Source organism: Nansenia antarctica, assembly GCF_963989245.1.
Source record: "Nansenia antarctica genome assembly, chromosome: 2".
Classification (NCBI taxonomy): domain Eukaryota; kingdom Metazoa; phylum Chordata; class Actinopteri; order Argentiniformes; family Microstomatidae; genus Nansenia; species Nansenia antarctica.
In genome coordinates, this window is record NC_137675.1 from 7,083,230 (window position 1) to 7,107,354 (window position 24,125).

At 47.8% G+C, this 24,125-nt stretch overlaps 2 protein-coding genes across 2 annotated transcripts in view; one reads left to right on the forward strand and one right to left on the reverse strand.

Moving 5' to 3' along the window:
- LOC308149733 (beta-1,3-N-acetylglucosaminyltransferase lunatic fringe-like) overlaps positions 1 to 2,975 on the forward strand; it is a gene marked incomplete at both ends in the record, with an annotated part of 11,254 nt that extends 8,279 nt beyond the window's left edge. The window contains 6 exons of the mRNA XM_080522630.1: positions 122 to 224; positions 434 to 587; positions 861 to 946; positions 1,183 to 1,348; positions 1,976 to 2,061; positions 2,909 to 2,975. Coding sequence (XP_080378756.1) covers positions 122 to 224; positions 434 to 587; positions 861 to 946; positions 1,183 to 1,348; positions 1,976 to 2,061; positions 2,909 to 2,975 — 662 coding nt within the window. The remainder of the gene's footprint in view (positions 1 to 121; positions 225 to 433; positions 588 to 860; positions 947 to 1,182; positions 1,349 to 1,975; positions 2,062 to 2,908) is intronic.
- A 7,662-nt stretch (positions 2,976 to 10,637) lies between these two features.
- LOC308151146 (protein tweety homolog 3-like) overlaps positions 10,638 to 24,125 on the reverse strand; it is a 38,736-nt gene continuing 25,248 nt past the window's right edge. Inside the window, 7 exon segments of the mRNA XM_080523968.1 lie at positions 10,638 to 12,458; positions 14,360 to 14,435; positions 16,431 to 16,607; positions 19,111 to 19,247; positions 21,134 to 21,226; positions 21,316 to 21,408; positions 21,657 to 21,712. Of these exon segments, the coding sequence (XP_080380094.1) occupies positions 12,324 to 12,458; positions 14,360 to 14,435; positions 16,431 to 16,607; positions 19,111 to 19,247; positions 21,134 to 21,226; positions 21,316 to 21,408; positions 21,657 to 21,712 (767 nt within the window). The 3' untranslated portion in view covers positions 10,638 to 12,323.

Sequence of the window (24,125 nt, forward strand, 5' to 3'; positions counted from 1 at the left end):
CTGGGAGAGTTTCTGTTTTTGTTTCTCAACAACTGAGTTTGACGCAGACAATGTCAACCGCTATTTAACATGTGATATCTTTTTTCTGACATTGGTTTCTGTTCTTCCTGGTTGTGTCCAGGGAGTCACCTGATCAACACCAACTGCTCAGCGCTCCACAGTCGCCACGCGCTCTCCTGCAAGATGGCCGTCGAGTACGACACCTTCATCACCTCTGGCAGGAAGTAAGTGTGCGGTAACACACACACAAACACACACAGATATGAATGCGGTAACACACACACACACACAAACACACACACATAAATAGCGTACCCAAACTGAAAAACACACTCACACACCTTCATAATCCACCCACCCACCCACCCATCCGTCCACGTGTGACATCATTGGGTGGTTAACCCCTCGGTCTCTGTGTGCCCCCCCCCCTCAGGTGGTTCTGCCACGTGGACGACGACAACTACGTGAACGTGCGCCCCCTGGTGGCCCTCCTGTCCCACTACGACCACGCCCACCACGTCTACCTCGGCCGGCCCAGCCTCGACCGACCAATCGAGGCCACCGAGAGGCTGGGCGACGCCCACACGGTAGGCAGACACGACTGGGCAGCTTAGCCCTGCTAGACCTGGTTACCCTGCTAGACCTGGTTACCCTGGTTACCCTGGTTACCCTGCTAGACCTGGTGTGTTGGGGGGTGTTAGTCCTCTAGACCTGGTGTGTTGGGGGGTGTTAGTCCTCTAGACCTGGTGTGTTGGGGGGTGTTACCCTGCTAGACCTGGTGTGTTGGGGGGTGTTAGCCCATCAGTGTGTGTTGGTGCGTGGCGAGGTGTGTGTTCAGTGTGTGTGTTGTGTGTCTACAGAGACCGGTCCGGTTCTGGTTCGCCACCGGAGGGGCGGGGTTCTGTATCAGCAGAGGACTGGCCCTCAAGATGAGCCCCTGGGCCAGGTGAGAGAGAGGGGGGGGGTGTGTGTGTGTGTGTGTGTGTGTGTGTCTGTGTGTGTGTGTCTGTGTGTGTGTCTGTGTGTGTGTGTGTGTGTGTGTGTGTGTGCGTGCGTGCGTGAGAGATCAAACAGAGGACATGTTAGACATGGTGTTATCATGTTAGACATGGTGTTATCATGGTGTTATCATGTTAGACATGCTGTTATTAGGATATTGACTCTCCCTCCGTCCGTTTCCAGCGGCGGCCATTTTATGTCGACAGCCGAGCGCATCCGTCTCCCTGACGACTGCACGGTGGGCTACATTGTGGAGGCGTTGCTAGGGGTGGGGCTGACGCGCAGCCCCCTGTTCCACTCCCACCTGGAGAACCTGCAGCTGGTGTTCCACGATGAGATACACAAACAGGTACACACACACACACACACATATATACACACACACACACACACACACACACATATATACACATCTACACACACACACACACATATATACACATATACACACACACACATCCACACACACACACCATTACACACACACACCCCTACACATGCACACACACCCCTATACACACACACGCACACACACACGCACATACACACTCGCACACACACACCCCTACGCACAGGCACACACACACACACACACACAATAAGTGTCGCACACCACACACACACACACACACACACACACACCCTACACACACCTACAACAGCTGCCCCACACGAGATACACAGACAGGCGTTAACACACACACACACACACACACACAGCTCATAAAAGTGCTCACAGACATGGTCCTCTAGTGTTAGCTGTGTGCACCACCTCTGCATTTCACGCTGCCACATGACCAGGAACACCACCGGCCCTAGCCCCGCCCACACCCTGGCCCCGCCCACACCCTGGCCCCGCCCACACCCGCTGCAGCTGCACACCCGGGCTCTGACAGACGTGTGTGTGTGGCTCTGACAGACGTGTGTGTGTGGCACTGACAGACGTGTGTGTGTGGCCGTGTCTCTGTCCTATCAGGTGACGCTGAGCTACGGCACGTTCGAGAGCAACAGGAACATCGTCAACGTGAGGGGAGCGTTCTCATTGGACGAGGACCCTTCCAGGTACGAGAGAGGGAGAATTAGTTGTGTGTGTGTAGTGTGTGTAGTGTGTGTGTGTGTGTGTGTGTGTGTGTGTGTGTGTGTGTGTGTGCAAAAAGTAAATCTACGTAAGATAACATATCTTAAATCAAGGCAATGAATGCTTGTTTGTTGTCTGACTGCCCTAGTTTTAAGATATCGACTTACTTGTTTTAAGAAAGTCTTGGCAAGTGTCATTTTCCTGTTCTGTTGGCAGATAATTTCGCTTATTTGAAGTAATAGTCCCTCATTTTATTGCTTTTTTTTCTTGTTTTTGAGAGCTGACTTTTTGCAGTATCTGTATGTTCTTGTCTGTGTGACACCTGACTAAATGACAAAGAGCATTTCATCACACACACACACACACACACACACACACACACACTGCCAGTTTCAGAAATAGCTCAGGCAGCAGTAAATGTGTTATGTAGGTATGTCCATGTACAGCTGTGTGTTGTTACGGCCACAGCAGGTCGCTTCCCTGCTTTGTCTGAGAGAAGCGTGTGTGTGTTTGTGTACGTGAGTGTGTGTGCCTGCGTGCATACACGCATGTGGTCGTATGTTCTTATCTTTAAACTCCCAGTAGGCAGCTGCCCTGCATTGTGAAACTCATTTCCTCCCCTCTCTCTCTTTCTTTCTTTCTCTTTCTTTCTCTCTCTCTCTTTCTCCATTCTTGCTCTCTCCTTCTCTCTCTCCCTCTCTCTTTCTCTCTCTCTCTTGTTTGTAAGGCATGTAACATTCACTTAATGTGCAGTAAAGGGGTGTTAAACTCAATCTCTCTCTGTCCCCCTCCCTCTCTCTCTCCCCCCCCCCCTCTCTCTTTCTCTCTCAGGTTCAGGTCAATCCACTGCCTGTTGTACCCAGACACTCCTTGGTGTCCCGCCCACCTGAGCTACTAGAACCCACCGGGCCGGGCCAGGAGAGGAGAGGAGAGGGAGGGATGGAGGGTTGTTAGGGAGGAGTGGAGAGGGAGGGATGGAGGGATGTCAAGGAGGAGTGGAGACCCAGGTGGGCACAGATTCAAAGCAGTCGCACACACACACACACCAGATCTACCAAACCTGGCGTTTTAGCACATCACCTAGCAACGCAGACGACATGGAGAGCAACCCGTCGGTCTTGACGATGACACTGTCCTATTCCCTCTGCCCTGCTTCCCTGGGTGTCAGAGTGACATGAGGAGACAGTTGGACTGGTTACTGAATCTCTCTTTGTCACTTGATCCCCACACACACACACACACGACCTTTGACTCCCCCTCCACCTCCCTGACCCCATGAATCCGGATCCCCCGAGGCCGAGAGGTCACAGCGGAGGGAGGAGGCGGGCAACAATACGAGACGGGCAACGTTCCTGAACGTAGCTCACGTGGCTGGCTCTGAGCTGGTTTTGCAGCTCTCTCTCTCCGAGTGTTTTTTGTGTTCAAAGCGGGCGATGCTGACACTCAAGAGATGTCGCGCACAATTTTTGGCGTCGAAATGTTGTCTTTTTTTTTTTTTTTTTACCTTTCCGCTAAGTTGAATGTCTGTGCATCCGCTTTGTTGTTTAATACATTCCAATTGTCTTCGACAAGCTGTGAAGGATTTTGTATATTGGATATTGGTTTTTTTCAATACGGTGAGATTTCGATGGATTTTTTTGGAACTCTCAATAGACTCCGGATATACTCCGACAAGTGAAGATGTGGTTCTAGTTATGTTGATAATATTCAGTGTTTTAATCTTTCGTTACTTTACGACTCTCTCAGGAGTGTTATTCTGAGGGGCGTCGTGACTAAAGCACTTTGCTGTTGAGTTCATAAAACTATCGGAAATATGGAAAGTTGGATATGGCCTCATGAGTTGTATGTGTTGATATGGAATTTGCATTTTTATTATCAAACCTGTGTCTGTCTGTACAACTTTGATAATGATTTTTTAACCATTTTGGAAGAGGTTTGAGAAACATCAAATTCACACATTTTAAAGTTGTGGCGTACTCAGACTGTCCTCTGTGTGACAGTATAACCCATACTGGGTTGGTTGTATTATTGTATACATTTTATTTGAAGCTATGTTTCTTAACCATGCCTTTTTATATTTTTAAATATACATTTTCTTGAAGCCTTGGTTGCTTTCCTTTGCTGGTTTCTTGCTTAAAACATCAACAGCATCTCAAGCAGCTAAATATCAACGTTTTTAATAGTTAACGTTTTTTTTTTTATTCTTCATTTGCTCAAATGTGCTTTTGTTAAACAACAAATGTATTGTTGATGTTAAAATGTGGCTGTATATACTTATGGAGTAGAATTAAGTTTCTCCTATACACTGATCTAAAGTCAGCTTAGCAGTTTGCCCTCCAATGGCTATTGGGAGGAATTGGGGGACGTTAAGCTGATTCTAGATCTGTGGACAAGGGCAGCCTCTATACATGATGTACTCTCCAGTATCTGGACTATAGAGATCATTTGGATATGAATACTAGTGAAAGAGTCTCAGGGGGTTTCAACCTGATTACGTCACCTTGTCTCACCACACTGGTTGCTATTTCTTTGCTTTTAATAAAGCGTTATAATGCCTCAAAGTATCCAACTTGATGTGTGTGTCCTGATGTGTGTGTCCAAAATACATTTCCTGATACACCCACACCTGTTTTGGGTGTAGTGTAGTCGATGTTATCAGTTCATCTCTCAATGTGGACACAGAAAACACTGTATCTGTAAAAAAAAAAAAGAGACAGACACCCAACATCATTTCCTCCCCCAAAAAATCTCAATCGATGGAAAAAGCGTCCACGCGGGGATTGGTGGGAAACGCTGGCTTCCGCGCGGCCACACCCTTGGCATGGCGCCAGGATCCCAGAGTCGCCCTCCCGTAGGTAATAACGGACGGATCTTTACGGATCGAGAGCACCATTTTCTTTCCCAGGGTGTTTTCCCCCCTGGGGTGTGGTTGCGTTGGGATTAAGGGATGAGCTCTAATGAAGATGAATGTTTTGTCTCAAGATCTAAGATGTCTCAGATCCCTCCAAAGAGGATATCAATAATTATGGGGCACTTATGTAAGAGTCTTGGTGAATAACGATTGTTATATTTCTTCACTTCTTTACTCAGTCTCCTTCATCTCTGCCGGGACATCATCAGAGCCTTTTTCTCAACGGTTTAGGAACACGACTCCCCTGTCTCCCACTCGCCTCCTCCTCAAAAAGCATTGGAGGAGAATATGTTACATTTACATTCCATTTTAACTCTTTAGTAGACGCTTTTACCCAAAGCGGCTTACAATCCGAGATTTCAGGGACAGTCTCCCTGGAGTAACTTAGGGCTGCGCGCCTTACTCAAGGACACACTAGCGGTGGTGTTCCCCAGGTGGGGATTTGAACTCATGTCCTTCTTGACCACCGGTCCAACACTATCCACTAGGCCACCACTACCCCTATGTAAGGAGAGGGGCCTAGATCTTCTCCGCCGATGGGGTTTTTCTGTAGGGTGTGAGTGGAGGATGTGAGGAGTCGTGTTGATAACCGTTGAGAAAGTCCGCTCCCTCCGTTTCCTCCATTTCTTGAACGTGCGTTTCATTCCGACAACAGAGTAAACCACTGTGGGGCTAGAACCAGTAACCCTGTGGTGAAACTGGAGGTGCACCTATTGTGCTATCACCATCTAGACCGGCTTGGTTGAGGCAATGGTACACCACCATCGTTTTGGATGGTGAAATACTGTATTTCCACTGGGTTTTCGACATTAATGATGAGTTAATGATTAATAATAACCTCCCATTATCAACTACAACCTAAACGATATCGTGTGAGGTCCTCAGGCTTTAGGTCGGCAGGCTAATACAGCCCTAGTGGAACACACACAAAGCAGATCTGACACTGATTGGTCACATCACGTTGCAGTAAAAACTATTAAAGGGATGCTTGGGTTTCAAACAGTAAGCCAGATCTATTTATTGGCAAGACTTCTGTTCCTGGCTCACTGGCTCGACTATAAATATCATTCCTCTCTTTCTCTCTCTTTCTCTCTCGTTCTCTCTCGTTCTCTCTCTATCTTCAGAAGCAGGAAACTTTCCACATCTGCATCGGTGTGTTTATGTAGGCGTGGGTGTGTCTCAACAGTGTGTGTGTGTGTGTGTGTCTCAACAGTGCGTGTGTGTATGGGTGTGTGTGTGTGTCTCTCAACAGTGAGTGAGTGAGTGAGTGTGTGTGTGTGTGTGTGTCTCTCTGCCGTGAGTGTGTGTGAGTGTGTGTGTGTTTAAACTCCCTCTCATGTACTGTGACTCTAACATTGAAGCAGCCGGTAGTCAGAGGTTAGCAGTCAGCCGGTAGTCAGAGGTTAGCAGTCAGCCAGAAAATGGCCTGTAACTCCTCTCTCCCGTGACTAGCCATGCCACTGGAAAGTGAATGAAAATAAGAATTGTTTATTTTCATGAGATTAAAATATGCATTATTTGGCTCCACACGCAGAACCAACATGTGTGACTGAAAGAGGCAGTATGGTTCTACAGTACAACCACTGTATTCAAAAAGAAAAGAAAGAAAAACTGAAACAATAATGTTAGCTTAAAAACGTTTTGGTCGATATGACCTTCACCAAACGGAGAAAGACATACTTACTGGAGTTCAAACACACTCTACTACAATCAATCTTGTGTATGTACTTAACTAGTTACTTAACTTGTACTTAACTGGTACACGCTTGGTCAAATATATGCCATAACAGAGTTTCAAAAGGCTGTTATAAAGGACGTTTTTAAAGGTTGAGTGTTTTTGCATAATTGATTTGTCTTATCTGGACACACCAAACTAAATTACGAAAATACCAGATTTAAGATGCTACTAATAAACCCACCTTTAAAATATACAGACAGACTCAACTACATTTACCTAAATACAGCTTTTTAAATACTTTTTAAGTTATAAGCATTTCAATTGGCATAGGTGGTGTTATTATTTGAAAGTGACTTAAAATGGGGATATGTCATTCTATTTTAGAAAGGCAGTGTTAACACGCATTGCTGTGCATTACAATTGTTATTTATGTCTTATTGAGGGAGAAACAACAGGAAGTAAGTAAGATGGATGACCTGTGTTGCTACCAATGATGATGTCATACCCCTCTACATTTCTATCTCTACGTTGATGCTGACGTGACCTCACAAATACGTTTTTTTATACTTGATCTGATATCGGCCGTGTTCGTAAATTCCCCGCACACTGGGTTCAACGTCATAATGGGACCAAGTCATTTGATTGGACAAATGGCAGTCACGTGGACACTCCGGCGCGCTCAGAGCTCAATTACGAATGCGGCCATCTATGATTATCATCCCATTATCCATCAATAATAACATGATTTAATAAGCTTAATAAGCTTTTTCTGAGTGTGGCAGTCCCACTCATATTTGTCATTGTATTGGACAGATACAGTGAAGACAGACAGGAAAGTAAGGAGAAGAAGGGAGAGAGAGGGCATGTCAGCAGGGCATGGGTCAGATTCGAACCCATGCTGACATGGGCACAATGTGTGCACTGCGGACCGCGGTGCTAGACCGCTGGAACACCCCTGGGCACAATAAACTTATTTAAAACATATTTAATAAGCTGTCCGGCCAATTGTCTTCAATCTCCCCACACAGACCACAGCCCGGGGGAAGTATCGTGGTCACAAACATGTTTGGGGAAGGGACGTGGTCAGGTCTGACGCCATGCCTTCCTGTCCTGCCCTGGCCTCCGAACCGCCTCTCCTTCAATCATACACTCTGTTCATTATTGTTGGCACGACTGGCGTTCGACACAACAGAGCAAGCGACAATCGCCGGACCGAGAGAAATGTTGAAACAGCTCCAGCTGCCATTGTATCTCTCTCTCTCTCTCTCTCTTTCTCTGTGAAACGTTAGGTGTTATCAGATCGTCCCTTGGTGGAGACGGCGTGGTCCCCAGGTCTGCCTGGTTTAGACCAGACCTCCGCACAGACCTGAGACATCACTCACTGGGAACCTAAACAGACTTAACATGGATCTTCCTATCTGGGTCTGCTCCAGATACAGTGGATTAGTGTGTTGTGTGTGTGTCACACACACACACACACACACAGGGACAGGCAGCGATAGGTAGACAATGCATACAACTGTTGTGAGAAGAGAGAGAGAGAGAGAGAGAGAGAGAGAGAGAGAGAGAGAGAGAGAGAGAGAGAGAGAGAGAGAAGAGAGTGACAGAGATACAGAGTGAAAGAGGAAAGAAAGTAGAGTGAGTCATGTTATCCTAGGAGAGAAGAGATGTCTTGGGAGAACTGAGTCATTGAGACAGACAGCGGTTTGAGAGAGAAAGAGGGAATTTAGAAAAATACTGGCAGACTGTGTGTGTATGCATGTGTGTGTGTGTTGGATGGGATCTGAGGGATGTTTAGCCCTTCACCTTTCCCCTCTGACCCCGTTTACGAGCCATGGGGTGACGGTGTCACACACACACACACACAGCCAACGTACTGACGCAATACATCTCTGTTATCTGACACAGCCATACAGACTCCTGCTGACTGTGTGTGCGCGTGCGTGTGTGTGTTTGCATGCATATGTGTGTGTGAGTGTGTGTGTGTGTGTGTGTGTGTGTGTGTGTGTGTGCAAGCCCCTACAGACTGATAAACATCTGATTTATGTGTCATACTCTTCATCATTTATCGCTGACAGTTTTGTCATTCCCTAAACAATACTGATTGGTTTTTCAGAAATAGGAGTTTGAGAGCCAGACATTCTATACATACCGTACAATAAACACGTCACAAAGCACAACAAGACACAGTCCATCTCTATGTGTGTGTGTGTACGTGTGTGTCCGACTGTGAACTCAGGGAACCCAGGGACCAAAAGGAGCCATAAAACACACACACAGACACACACACACACACATAGTGCGTGAGAGTTTATCTAGGATGGGACAGTTCTCTGTAAGCATCAGACCCAAATGTGGATTCTGCACTAAAATACAGCAATAGCGCCATCTACTGGTCAGTCAACATAAGAGAGCGAGAGAGCCAGACGTGCACACACGCACCCTCCCTCGCACACAAACAAACAGCACGACACATCCCGCATCACTCCGTTAAAGTAGCTTTAATTCCTTTTTAAAACATTGACTCCAGGCTCAATGATATTACCACAGTTTAGACATGTACATTATCATCTTAGTAAATCGCCGGAAAAAAATAAAAACAACCATAAAAAACAGAAGTCTACAGTACTGCTTTATCAAAACAATGCGATGCAAGACCGATTCATTCACCATTAGAAAGAAAAGTAAAACGGTGCTCTTGCCAGTATTATTACCATCCTAAAAAAAAGAGCTAGCTATCGTTTTTTTTTTTTTTTAAAGATTTAGTTTTAAAAGACAGAGAAAAAAAGAAAATCATGTGTGATATGAAGAGCGTTGTAAGAGTGTAAAAACGTTAAGAAAGGCCATTGGTTGTTTTTTCCCCAACTTTTTTTTTGCCGCCCTTCGTGCACTTCGTACACTTTAAAAGTAGGTCGCGTCCTGACAGAGTAAAATCACACCAGTATGATTGTCTCGCTGTAACGAGAAAGTGGTTGTTCGTTCACAGTAAATCATAAACACACACTGAGTGGTTGTTGGTGGAGCGTTAGGGCACGGTTCATCCTCCCTTTCCCTGGGCAAATCCCTCTATTCAATAATAAATCACCAATAGTGTAAATGCTAGCCAGCGTCAGATGACAGGAGTGAGGGTGGATGGGTACTGTAGTTCTATGTGTGTGAGTGGAAGTGAACAGGACAATGGATAGGTATTTGGGCGGGGTTAAGAGAGCTGGGGTTATACCAGGTGTGTTTATGTGAATGTGTGTAATGTGTGAGTGTGTCACATGTGTGAGAGTGTGTGTGTGTGTGTGTGTGTATATGTATATGTTAAGAGTGTGAGTGATGAGTTAATACTAAAGGACCAAGCCCTTACTTGTTGGCAATCACACACAGACCACCGAACGTACAGCACAGAGAAATACGGATACTTCACTAGCCATCACACACCAGAGTGAGGAAGAGAGATTCACAGCTAGATTATTATTATACACTTTACAGCACAGAGTCCAAAGAGGGAGAGAACCACTGGCAGTGTCCCCGCACAACACACACTTTACATCAATATGTGTGCGAGTGTGAATATACTGCGTGTGCATGTGTGTGTGTGTGTGTGTGTGTGTGTGTGTTCCCCTTTCCGTGTCCCATAGTCACCTTGAAGTACAAGAGCATTTTGTGCTTCTGAGAAGAAGGAAAAACAACTTCCTGGTTGTAAAAGGTTGTGGACTTTGACCTATTGACCCTTGGTTTAGTTTAGCAGTCTGAGGTCATTACAACAACACAAATAAAGGAGCAGTAATTGAACCAAAAATAAAAAAAACACTAACATCAGGGATACACAGGTACATACTGTAGTTGGTCAAAGTACCCAATCCCAATGCCTCATTAACACATTGTATTTTAAAAACAATAAAGAAAACATTCCCACCCACCCCCCAAGTTTTTCTCTGCATCCATCTCCAGATAATTTTTCCCTTTTTGAGATGTACGGAGGAAGTTGAGAAGAAATCATCGCAGGTACGAGGGTTCGGGGCATCCCTCATTATTCCGAGTTATTTGGCACAGGTGAGCGCTCCCACGTCCCTTCATCTCGTCCCCCATTCGGGAACGCCGATCCGAATCTGGTCCCCGAAAAGCTCGGAATTCCATTAGCGCCCCGTTGGATCCCTGGCTCGTATTTACATTGTGTGTGCGCACACAAAAACACACACACAGACAAGGAACACACTCGAGAGCTCACGATTTCAAGTTATACAGTAAGTCATAGCTAGACAACATTATTTTTTTCAAGACAGGTTATATGGTACACGCCACTGGGGTGCGGCGGCTCATGTCTATCTACAGTCTTTTGACAGAGTGAGAGACCGTTAAAACATGGCTTTCTGATTCAGTGGCTTGTTAGTTTGATGGAGAAGTCGGGTCAAATCAGGAGTTCTTCAACCGAGTTGGCGTTTATTCCAACGCACCGCTAACTCAACCGATCTTTAAGACCGTGATTAGTTGAATAAGGGTGTGTAAGTGCTAGGCTGGAACTAAAGCCTGCACACCCTGTGGTTCTCAATGACCGTACTTGAGGAACACTGATTTGAACAGAGGCGAACCTTAACTCAACCTAGAATGAGACAAAGAAGGATTGGACAGTGAATGTGTCTATACTGTAGATTTCTTTTCCGGAAGTTGGCGTAAATCGGCACCATGGGAGCCCTACGGGAACTTCACCGGTCGGCTCCCGTGGGTATTTCCTGGTCTCTATGACGACCTCATCTCGTGTCTACGCCTTCTTTATCTCATAGTAGGTCTCGATGACCGGAGTCGCAGAGACGGAAGCGTAAACGTAAAAGGTACAGCAGTGTCTGTGTAGCCTACAGTATGAATACAGCATCAGTCCAGAGATACAACACATTAAAGACGCCACCATATCACCAGGAATGGTTGCCGTCTTTTTTCTTCCAGAATGAAAGACGTTCCGGTCTTTTTTTCTTCCAGATTCTAGAACGAAACACACACATTTCACTATTTACAGTTCTGTACAGGATGAGGAGTTTTGTGTGTGTGTGTGGTTGGGGCAGTTTCCTCATATTGGAGATTTGGGTGAGAGGGCAGTGTACTGAGGAAGTGGAGATGAAGAGGAGGGATCCAGTTTTTTTTAGCCGAAGAAGGGAAGAGCAATAAGGAACTGTGAAGGTTTCAACTCTCGCTAAACGAGAAATTTGACGACTAGTGACATTTTGATTGTCAAACACATCTCCGCTCGAGTTGGGGGGGAGAGTTGTGGGTGGGTGTGGGAGGGGGAAACACAGGGAAATAATAGCACCACATGGGACGAAGGTGAAGGGGCATGAAGGGGGTTGGATGGAGGTGAGGGTGGGGCTGGGGAGGGCGAGATACCAGGGCAGTTCTGCGTTAGTGGTTGTTCTTCTTGAGTCTGTTTGGCCAGGTCGATTTTTTGGAAAGACCGCTGATGCGCTGGACAGGTTGGTCGGCTGGTTCCACGGTTTTAAAACCGTCGTTCCCTGGTGCGTCGAATTGGGTCGGAGCCGAGGAAAATTCGTTGTGAAGTCGGTTACGGTCTTTAGCGGGTTGAGGGGGGTCCGGTCTTGGTCTGTAGCGGACTGAGAGGTTGGTCGAAGTAGTTCCTGGTCTTTTGTGGGCTGAACCGTTGGTTCGAGTGGTTCTGGTCTCTAGTGGACTGAGGACTGGGGTCGGGCCATGGGGTGAGGCCGGCTGGCCGGGTCCAGTTGGTCGTTGGGAACGGAACGTCGGTTCTGGTCGGGGCGGCTAGTGGCCAGATATTTGGCTCTCATACTCGAGGTGTACTGTAGAGAGAGAGAGAGAGAGAGAGAGAGAGAGGGAGAGGGAGAGAGAGAGAGAGAGAGGGAGAGAGAGAGAGGGAGAGGGGGGGGGAGAGAGAGAGAGAGAGAGGGGGAGGTGAGAGAGAAGAAAGAGGAGTGGTAGAGGCAGAGCATATGGGAGGAAGAGACAGAGAGAGCGAGGTGGGTGTAAAAGAAAGAAAAGGAAGGGCGCAACCAAACAAAAAAGAAAAACAATTGTCTTTGCTGTCGATAACTGCCTGACTAGCACATTCTATCCGTAGTTAACAGAACAATGAGGAGGGTAGAGGATGTCGACTAGTGTACTTACAAGAAGTGAGTAGGAAAGGGTATGTGAACTACGCTGCTTACAAGTGCTCACAGAGAGATAAGAGAGAGAAACAGAGAGAGAGAGAGAGAGAGAAAGAGAAGAAGGACAGGGAGGTCGACACAGAATACAGTGTGTATGTACATCACGGCACAGGCGATGCGCACACAGGTAGAACACTTCACAAGTCATTTGGACAGCCTGAGGTAGGTTAAAAAAACAACAACAACAATTGCTACGACGACTTGATTAGGAATTATCCTACCATGTTATTGGGAGACATTAGAAGAACCTCAAATACGGTTGAAACCACTGGGTCAATGACTGTAGTTAGTGCTCTAATTCTGATGTAGAAGGTTAGCCTGTTAATAGTTAGCGGGTCTTTTAGTCAAAAGCTACTGTTTGGGGGGGGTTTCTGGTTTATGCATCTCTACTGTGGAAACTGATGCGTGGTGAGTATGCTGGCACAAAATGGCCGCCCATGCATCACCCGGGTGGTTGCTACAGCTACACATTTGGTGGTGGGTGGATGAGGTGACTTGCAGCAAGTACCCCTGTGGATAATGTGAAGCACTACAGTGTGGTTAAGTTATGAGAGTGTGGGGGGGGGGCACAGATACAGGAGACACATGCACCTAAAGAACGCACACAGACACACTATGGTGACAGGGGGGTGGGGGGGTGGGGTGGGGTGGGGGGAGAACTATAGGAGCTCGGGCTGTGGTTTCCCACGGGACACTTATCAGCGATGGACGGGGACGTCTCCGACGTCAGGTCACACAACGAACTGCTTGGGGGGCGTGTCCACGAGCTGAGTAGGAACGGTGTGTGAAACATGTTCAATCGATCATTCAGTCGACGTGGCGGGTCCACAGCCATTACTTACAGCCCTACAGTTAAAGCATTAACAAGACGCCAAACGCCAACACATTCCGAGAGAGGGAACGTTGCGAGATGCCAAATCACAGTTCTACCTCGATGATGCTAGAATGTCTTCTCTGAGAGGGATGATTTATTTGTCTCTGATTTGCACCGGGGTGGGGGGCGGGGGGGGGCTGCCATGCAGTGGAGATTCTAGAACGTTACCTTGGTCAGGTGCGCTCGGTGTCTGCGAACACCCAGACAAGACGAAAAACAAAACAAGATGAAGCCAAGTTTCGCACCGACACAGGTTTTTTTCACAGCTACAGCACCCCAGATGGGACAAAAAGCCTCCAGCTGGACACCTGTTCCTCCACATGACTACAACGTGTGGGCACATGCTCAGACTAACCAGAGTTTACATCAGAATTAGAGAACGTCCAAATGGAGGGATAGGAACCAAACCAGTGCGTAAAAATGCACAATACTGTCGTTTGCAGCACTGAAAGATGAACCGTACAAACTCTTTGTTTTTGATTTTTTTCCGTTTGTGCCTAATCACTTTATTGAGAATGCAAAACCGTAAAAAGATTGTTTCGAATCCAGGCTGCCAAAATGACCTTCTGCAAAGGTGTTTCACTCGATGGTGAGCAGAGTGTACACTTGCAGTAGGGCAGAGGGGGGGAGGGAGAGTGTGTACTAGAAAGTGTGCACTTACAGAGGGTGGAGGGGACTCCCTGCCAATCAAAGGGGTGTTCTCACACCGGGGATTCTGAAAGTTTGCGTTCTGGCTCCTGCGTCACAAACGAGAGGTTACTGCGGTCACTCTGCCCTCAAAGCACGGTCATAGTAATTTTAATAATTTAATTAATAATTTTGCCATTTAGCAGACGCTTTTAATCCAAAGCGACTTACAATTACGAATTACAGGGACATTCCCCCTGGAGTAACTGAGGGCTAAGTGCCTTACTCAAGGGCACACTAGTAGTGGTGTGGTTTCAGGCGGGATTTGAACTCACAACCTTCCGATCACAAGTCCAACTCACTATCCACTAGACCACCACTACCCCATAGTGAGGTTTACACTACGGTGAACCCTACATACGGACTCTGTTCAACCCCATCGACATTCTAGACTTTAATTTTGCTGGTAATTTACTTAAGGTGCCAAATCTATATTGCTATTGAATTTGTAGTAGAGATGTGTCTACAGAGTTTATTGAATCAATACTGTCAGAATGTATACTTGTAATTATGATATATATCGTCTCACATATTTACTTCATCTGAGTCAATGTGCCCAATGTGACTGTATATACTCTGTCATGTGTTAATGAAGGGTAAGTCTTGTAAGCAAGGACATTAAACCATGCAAATATGTGTATCGTATATGGTCATACCATTGTATAAAAAACAGTATGGCCATCATGCTTAGAATCGTCTTTAAAATGAAAATGTTTCATAGTCGAATGAAATAAAGACACTCGCTATCAGGTGTGAATGTCCACAATAGTGTCCTATGATCCAACATCAGTTTAAATCCATGCAGATGAATGATTGAATGACACTCGAATAATCGAACTTTACAACACTTTACATTACATGGACCTTATTGCAGTGTAACTACATATTAAATACATATTAGGTACAGTCAATAATAAGGTAACTTACCACTGCTAAAGAAAGAGCAGAAGTAGTAGTAGAACTAATATGGTAGTTACTCTGTTAAAGGCCCTGTATAACGTGTAGGATAATGTCCTGTATCCTAATGATTATGGTCTATTTCCATGTAGTAACATTATTCTGCCTGGGTCCATGCAGAGACTAATTTGTACACATCCCTTACAAATATCAGCAGGCAATGTATCAGGAATGGACGTGGAGCGGCAGGTAGGCCAGCTCACGTGTTCTTGATGAGATGATAGCAGGCAATCTTGCTTCACGATGCTAATTGTGAGGTACGAGCAGGCAGTGTTTGTCTGGAGCCTAAACGTAAGGGTAGTCGTGTTGCTCACACTTACGCAACGTATAGCAGGCAGTGTAGTTTGCGCGAGGCTAGTGGACTAACTCACCTGTACTCTTTAATGTATAGCGGTAGCATGGCTAGCTCACATATCCTCTGTGAGGTCGACCAGGTAATGGACATGTGCCAGCTAGCTATCACGTATAGCAGGCGATGGCAGTCGCATGGCTAACTGTCACAGCAGGCGGTGTGTTTGCTAGCTGTGGAGGCTAACTCGCATGTACTCAGTGATGGAGGTATCGCTGGCTGTGTGTGCCAACGCATGCTGGCTAGAATGTAAAGCAATGCTAGCTAAAATGGCAGTCACGTGGCTAACTGTCATATCAGGCAGAATTATCGTTTCTGCTAGCGCCTAGCTAGTCGACGCTTACATGACGAGGACCTTGCTGACAGTGTGCACCCTGGCGGGAAGGCACTCTTATGCTAGCTACTACTATGTAAGGCAGGCACGTGGCTAACTCTCAAAGCAGGCAGTGTTAATAATTATAATTAATAATTAATATAATAAATTAATAATTTTGCCATTTAGCAGACGCTTTTAATCCAAAGCGACTTACAATTACGAATTGCAGGGACATTCCCCCTGGAGTAACTGAGGGCTAAGTGCCTTACTCAAGGGCACACTAGTAGTGGTGTGGCTTCAGGCGGGATTTGAACTCACAACCTTCCGATCACAAGTCCAACTCACTATCCACTAGACCACCACTACCCCGTGGTAGTGTTGTTTCTACTAGCGGCTAGCGGCTAGCGGTGGGTGCTAACTCACATGTACTCAGTGACGGGGGCATTGCTGACAGTGTGCGCCGTGGCGGGGATGCTAGCCTCGCTGCCGTAGGAGCTGCCACAGCTGTAGAGGCTAGGCATGTGAACGCGGTACAGGTTATCGTGCGGCCCCCGCGAGCCGTGGGCGCCAGACTCCTCCTCGCCATCCTCCTCCTCCGTCCTTCATTGGCCAGGGCCAGGTTGTGGGTGGGGCAGGGGGGGGGGGGGGTGAGGGAGGGAGCAGGGGGGATGAGGGGTGGGGTGGGTTAGGGTCCGAGAGAGACAGCAAGAGTGAAAACAGGTGGCGCTAGAGGGGTGGGGGCAAACTCAAACTCACAGAGCCCCAAAAGGACACTTGGGGGAAATTCAGAAGCCCCCCCCCCTGCCCCCCACCCCCCACCCCCCTAATCCTTTGTGCTTGTACTGTGTAATAAAGACAATATGTCAGACATGGCATTCCCCCAAAACAGCCACTGTAGCCATGCCCCCCCCCCCAACTCCTTAGCACAGAAGATCAGAGAACTTCCAAGGTCAGGGGCAGATTTGGCTGTTTCCCCAATAACCTCATGGGAACAGAAAAAGAGGCATGCAGGCAGGTTTTTGATCATCATCATCAGTTGCAGCTTTGCCCGGGCAGCAGTCATGTACAGCCAGAGAAAGTAGCGAAGCATACATAGCTCTTCTTCAATAAGAATCGATTCGCTTGAACTGCAGGCAATTAATTGACTCCATTTGAAACTGTCTGATTCATGCATCTTAAACTCCCGAGTGCCCCATGGAAAAGCAACAAAAAATATAAAATGTGTATGTTTCTTTTAAAGAAAGTCAGAAAAAAAACAGATTGGGTAAAAATGGCCGCAATTGGTTAACCATTTTCTAACATAAAAATGATTAAAGATGCAGAACGATCGGTAAAGAAAACAAATGAAATAATCAAATAGGACGTGTGCTGATTTGGAAGTCAGTGAATAGCGATTATTGTGCATACTATTCAGATGGCTGCTTCTTTGAAGGTATTCAGTCTTGCTAACTACCCCCATTACCCCCATGTGTACTCAATAATGCTAATGCTAGTTTGTGGCTTAGTGAACAGAGCCATCATTTTTGTTACACGATTCTCCGGGTTCATTGACTACATTCTTGATAACAGTCAGATGAGGTGAATTTAAAAACGGTGATAATAAGTGAATTCTCCCATTAATATGAAGAATGGATGTATTGGCCCACTATTACTTCTCCTCCCATTTGTAGCCAATGACTGAGACTGACAACCATCACAGTCTCTGATAGGGCCGCCTATCTACAGAGTACTTCAGGAACACCTTATATGGGTCATGAGAAGGCTTATGTTGCAGAGGCATGCATGCGCTGAGATAAAGTTACTTCCACTACCGACCAGCAGAGGGCAGTGTGCCTTTTGCATTGGGTCTCGTACCCAGATGGACAAGCTCGCCCACACACAAGCACACGTACGTAGGACGACCACAATGCTCGGCTACTCAAAACCGTAGATCACGATTAAAACTATTTACAAAAATACAAACATCTTCCAATCGCTGTCTATTAGGGGTCTCCAATTTTTCAGGCAAAAAAAAGATACCTCAAATGGTCGTTTGAGAACGCTTCCATTTCCAATGAGAATATCTACTGCAGCTCAGAGTAAACAAACACTGTATCCTCTATCTATCTGGAGCTTATCACGTTATCAGGAGAGTCACAGGTTTTCCAAATCAGGACAGGCTAGGGGGAGAACATAAGGAGGATGGGGTGGGGGGGGGACAGAAAAAAATGTTGAAACGTAATCTAGCACAACAGTAGTGAGAAAGAAAACTGGAAGACAGGTGCATCGAGACAGACAGACAGATGGACGTGCGTGCGTACAGACAGACAGAGAGACAGACAGACAGACAGACAGACGGGCAGATGCAGTTATAAACGACGACATGCGAGTTCTCAGTGGTTACTTTGACGCTTCTAACAAAGATTAGAACTGAACTGGTGGCGAGGACAGACCTAGTGGGGGAACAAGACCTGCATAGAACCATGTGAGACAAGGGCTTCTCCTAGCTAGGCAGGGCTCATCAGTGTGTGTGTGTGTGTGTGTGTGTGTGTGTGTGTGTGTGTGTTACATCTGAGTCTGTAAGGTGTCTGTGTGGTTGTGCGATAGACTGTACACCGATGAGCCAAAACATGATGACCACTGACAGGTGAAGTGAATAACATTGATTATCTTGTTACCATGGCACCTGGAGAGTAGTGGGGTATATTAGGCAGCAAGTGAACAGTCAGTTGTTGACGTTGAGGTGTTGGATGCAGGAGACATGGGCAAGGAGTAAAGACCTGAGCCACTTTGACAAGGGCCACATGGATACGGCCAGACTACTGGGTCAGACTAGACTACTGGGTCAGAGCATCTCTGAAACGGCCAGGCTTGTGGGGTCAGGGTCAGGGTCAGGGTCAGGTGTGGGGTGGTCCCGGTCAGCAGTGGGGAGTACCGACTGACAGTGGTCCAAGGAGACAGGGCAACTGTGTCCGCTATTTTAAGGCTATTTTAAGGCTATATTATTATGGCTATATTAGGCAGGTGGTCATAATATTGTGGCTCATATATATATATGTGTGTGTGTGTGTGTGTGTGTGTGTGCGTGTGTGTGTGTGTGTGTGTGTGTGCGTGTGCGCGTTACCTCTTGCTCTGCCAGGTGTGCGGCACGCTGCAGACGATGGAGGAGAACATGAGGGCGGTGACGAAGGAGAAGAGGACCAGGTAGATGAGACCCTCCACCCCGTCATAACACAGCCCTGTCACGGCCTGGACGTAGTCCTGGAGGGAGGAGGGGGGGGGGGGGAGAGGGAGAGAGAGGAAGAGAAAGAGAAAAAGAGAGGGAGAGGGAGGGGGGGTGGGAGAGAGAGAGAGAGAGGGAGGGAGAGAGAGGGGGAGGGGGGGTGGAGGAGAGAGAGGGAGGGAGAGGGGGAGGGGGGGTGGGAGAATGAGAGAGAGGGAGGGAGGGGGGCGGCAGAGATTGAGAGAGATAGAAAGAAAGAACGAACGAAAGAGAGAGAGAATGGGTGGAGGAAGGTGGGGGAGAGAGAGAGTGACAGAGGGACAGAAGAATGGAGAGAGAGAGAGAAGAGAGAAGAGAGAAAGAGAGTGAGTCACGTCATCCAAGGAGAGGAGAGGAGAGGAGAGGGGACGTCTTGTCAGGGCTGAGTCGTAGCGACAGCCTTGTGGTTCAGAAATCTGCCTGGAAACTACTGTTACACATCACACCAGTCACCACACACACACACACACACACACACACACACACACACACACACACACACACACACACACACACACACACACACACACACACACACACACACACACACACCCTTCAAAACCACCTCCTCGACTTGTCCTTATGCTTTACATGGTGAACACTGACTGATAGATCAGGTCAAAGGGATGGAGAATAGGTTTCCTTCCAAACTGCTTTCACCTGTCATAGTCTTTCAAAATCAGCAGCGAAGGAAAGGGTATTAGGGAAGGAACTGACGGGCTACCGAGGACAGAGGGAGAGAGAGAAGGGCTGAGGAGAAGTCGGCCATTTTAGATCCGAGTTGGCTTGGTGCTGCCAGCCTCACAGTGTAATGGTGATGTGAGATGTAACAAAGCCTTTTGTCTCCTTTGAGAACTTCAAGGAGAGGAAAATTACAGTCATTACCAGTTGTGGAGGGAGAGAGAGAGAGAGAGAAGAGAAGAGAGAGGGGGAGAGCGAGAGAGAGAGAACATGGAGAGTGGGAGAGACCATATATATATATATATATATCTCAGTAAAGAGAGAGAGAGAGAGAGCGAGAGAGAGAGAATAGCTAGTTATCTATAAATGATAACAAAAGCAATTCAATGTTTTAACTGTGTGTGTGTGTGTGTGTGTGTGCGCGTGTGTGCGCCCGTGTGCGTGTGCTTGCTTGCATGACTCCCTTTGCTTTAGAAGGCTTTAGAAGTCCTCCCTCCCTCTCTCTCTCTCCCTCCCTCTCCCTCCCTCCCTCCCTCCCTCCCTCTCTCCCTCTCTCCCTCTCTCTGCAGTTCTGTCTGTTCCAAAGGTGTTAATCTGTTGTGTTAAATCTCTAAATCTCTCTCTGCCGCTGACGGAATTAAGCCTGGAGGAGATCAATACATCACTGAAGAGTTTTAATCATTCTCTGAGCGCATTTGCCTAATCATTGATCGATAAAGGACATACAAGGTCGTCAGAGTTGGAATCACACGTTCAGGCTATCTAAGGACAGGCCCGCAGGAACACGCGCGTTGAAATAGATCTTTCGGCGACATCACATATTTTATGCGCCATTAATATTCACCGCTTGAGTTCTTCGAAGGATGAACTGCAGTGCGAGTTTCGCTCTCGGTGGACACATACACACACACACACACACACACACACACACACACACACACACATACACACCTCCACGCACACACACACACACACACCCACACACACATACATACATATATACACACACCCCCACACCCACACACACACACACACACACATACATACATACATACATATATACACACACCCCCACACACACATACATACATACATACATACATACATACAGTACATACATACATACATACATACACACATACACACATACACACATACACACACACACACACACACACACACACACACACACACCCCCACTCACCATGTGTAGGCTGCGACAGTCGACCAGGGCGGTGAGCTGGTGGAGGCCTACCTCAGTAGAGTTCAACACCGACTGGATCTGCTCCAGACCCCCCTACAGGACCACAGGAGAGGTTAGACTTTGCGCATACACCCCCCCCCACACACACACACACACGCAGGCAGGCGGGCACGGACACACACCTTGGTGTTCGGGTAATCGCGCGTAGCGGACCTCAGGAGCTCTGCGACGTCGTCCTGCATCTCCACCAGGGCTTTGTGACTCCCTGACAGCCTCTGTAACACACACACACACACACACACACACACACACACACACACACACACCCCCACACACACACACACACAAATCACTCAAATCTTGGCCGGAGACTATAGCCTACAGTAGCCATAACTGTCCTTCATCACAACCAAGGTTTCCAGTCTTCCTCCTCGCCACACCCTATGTGCCGAACTACAAAACGACGCCATCTTTAACCGAGATAGAACTACAAGCGGGACACATAGTTAGACGGAGTCTGTACCTGCTGGAAGGGGTTGGTCTGGCCTGTGTTGCACCTCAGGTAGTACTGCAAGATATCTGGAGAAGGAAATGAAAAATGAAAGCATCAATAAATACACACACACTCTCACACACACACACACACACACACACACACACACAGTAAAACTTATTTTAGTAGCCCCCCCGGACATTTATTTGCTCTATCCCAGTTTCAAGTTTATTGTTCCATCCTCAGCCCATCCAGGACATATACAACAAACGGTGTGTCAAACGGTGTGTCAGCAAAGCCCGGAGGATCATCAAAGATCCCAGCCACCCCAACCATAGTCTGTTAGACCCCAGCCACCCCAACCACAGCCTGTTAGACCCCAGCCACCCCAACCACAGTCTGTTAGACCCCAGCCACCCCAACCACAGTCTGTTAGACCCCAGCCACCCCAACCACAGTCTGTTAGACCCCAGCCACCCCAACCACAGTCTGTTAGACCCCAGCCACCCCAACCACAGTCTGTTAGACCCCAGCCACCCCAACCACAGTCTGTTAGACCCCAGCCACCCCAACCACAGTCTGTTAGACCCCAGCCACCCCAACTACAGTCTGTTAGACCCCAGCCACCCCAACCACAGTCTGTTAGACCCCAGCCACCCCAACTACAGTCTGTTAGACCCCAGCCACCCCAACCACAGTCTGTTAGACCCCAGCCACCCCAACCACAGTCTGTTAGACCCCAGCCACCCCAACCACAGTCTGTTAGACCCCAGCCACCCCAACTACAGTCTGTTAGACCCCAGCCACCCCAACCACAGTCTGTTAGACCCCAGCCACCCCAACTACAGTCTGTTAGACCCCAGCCACCCCAACCACAGTCTGTTAGACCCCAGCCACCCCAACCACAGTCTGTTAGACCCCAGCCACCCCAACCACAGTCTGTTAGACCCCAGCCACCCCAACCACAGTCTGTTAGACCCCAGCCACCCCAACCACAGTCTGTTAGACCCCAGCCACCCCAACTACAGTCTGTTAGACCCCAGCCACCCCAACCACAGTCTGTTAGACCCCAGCCACCCCAACCACAGTCTGTTAGACCCCAGCCACCCCAGCCACCCCAACCACAGTCTGTTAGACCTCAGCCACCCCAACCACAGTCTGTTAGACCCCAGCCACCCCAACCACAGTCTGTTAGACCCCAGCCACCCCAACTACAGTCTGTTAGACCCCAGCCACCCCAACCACAGTCTGTTAGACCCCAGCCACCCCAACCACAGTCTGTTAGACCCCAGCCACCCCAGCCACCCCAACCACAGTCTGTTAGACCTCAGCCACCCCAACCACAGTCTGTTAGACCCCAGCCACCCCAACCACAGTCTGTTAGACCTCAGCCACCCCAACCACAGTCTGTTAGACCCCAGCCACCCCAACCACAGCCTGTTAGACCCCAGCCACCCCAACCACAGTCTGTTAGACCCCAACCAACCCAACCACAGTCTGTTAGACCCCAGCCACCCCAACCACAGTCTGTTAGACCTCAGCCACCCCAACCACAGTCTGTTAGACCCCAGCCACCCCAACCACAGTCTGTTAGACCTCAGCCACCCCAACCACAGTCTGTTAGACCTCAGCCACCCCAACCACAGTCTGTTAGACCCCAGCCACCCCAACCACAGTCTGTTAGACCCCAGCCACCCCAACCACAGTCTGTTAGACCCCAGCCACCCCAACCACAGTCTGTTAGACCCCAGCCACCCCAACCACAGTCTGTTAGACCTCAGCCACCCCAACCATAGTCTGTTAGACCTCAGCCACCCCAACCACAGCCTCAAAACTCAGAGGCTAACAAAGAGCTTCTTCCCCCAGGCGACAATTGACCATCATCCTGAAGCACATCTCATGTATACAGACTACCTAAACCTTAAGCTCACAGACACTTTACTACTGTTAGTTATATCCTGTACTATTGACACTTTTTATTGAATTATGCCTAGTTGCCTTATGTCTACAAATTGCAAAATACTGCTAATTGTAAATAATTCTATGTCACTTACGTCCTGTGCTACCACACCGCTGAATACACACCCAACCCTAGCAGGAACACATTTACACCCACGTTTATTAGCCCCCGCAGAGATACAGTCCCACCAGATCCATCTTTGATAAGACGGTAATTAACGATCGTTTCCGTTACGAGACGGCCCGCAAATGATCCGTCGAGACTGCTGAATAAAACGCTGGTTCCTGTTGTGTGGAACGGTTGACTCGGAATCAGATGCGTGGCGTTAACTGTCTGCTCGTATCCACAGAGAACACACACTGGTACGCAATTATTTTTGACCCTGTTGTTTATGAGAGACAGGCGCTTCAATATCGTTAGCCGCCAGGGCTATTATCGGGAGACAGACATTTATTGGAGACTCGACTTCGCTGATTGTGTGTACGTACAATGCTGTGTTTGGAACGCACACACCCGCGGTCTTGTTTTTTTTTCTCCCA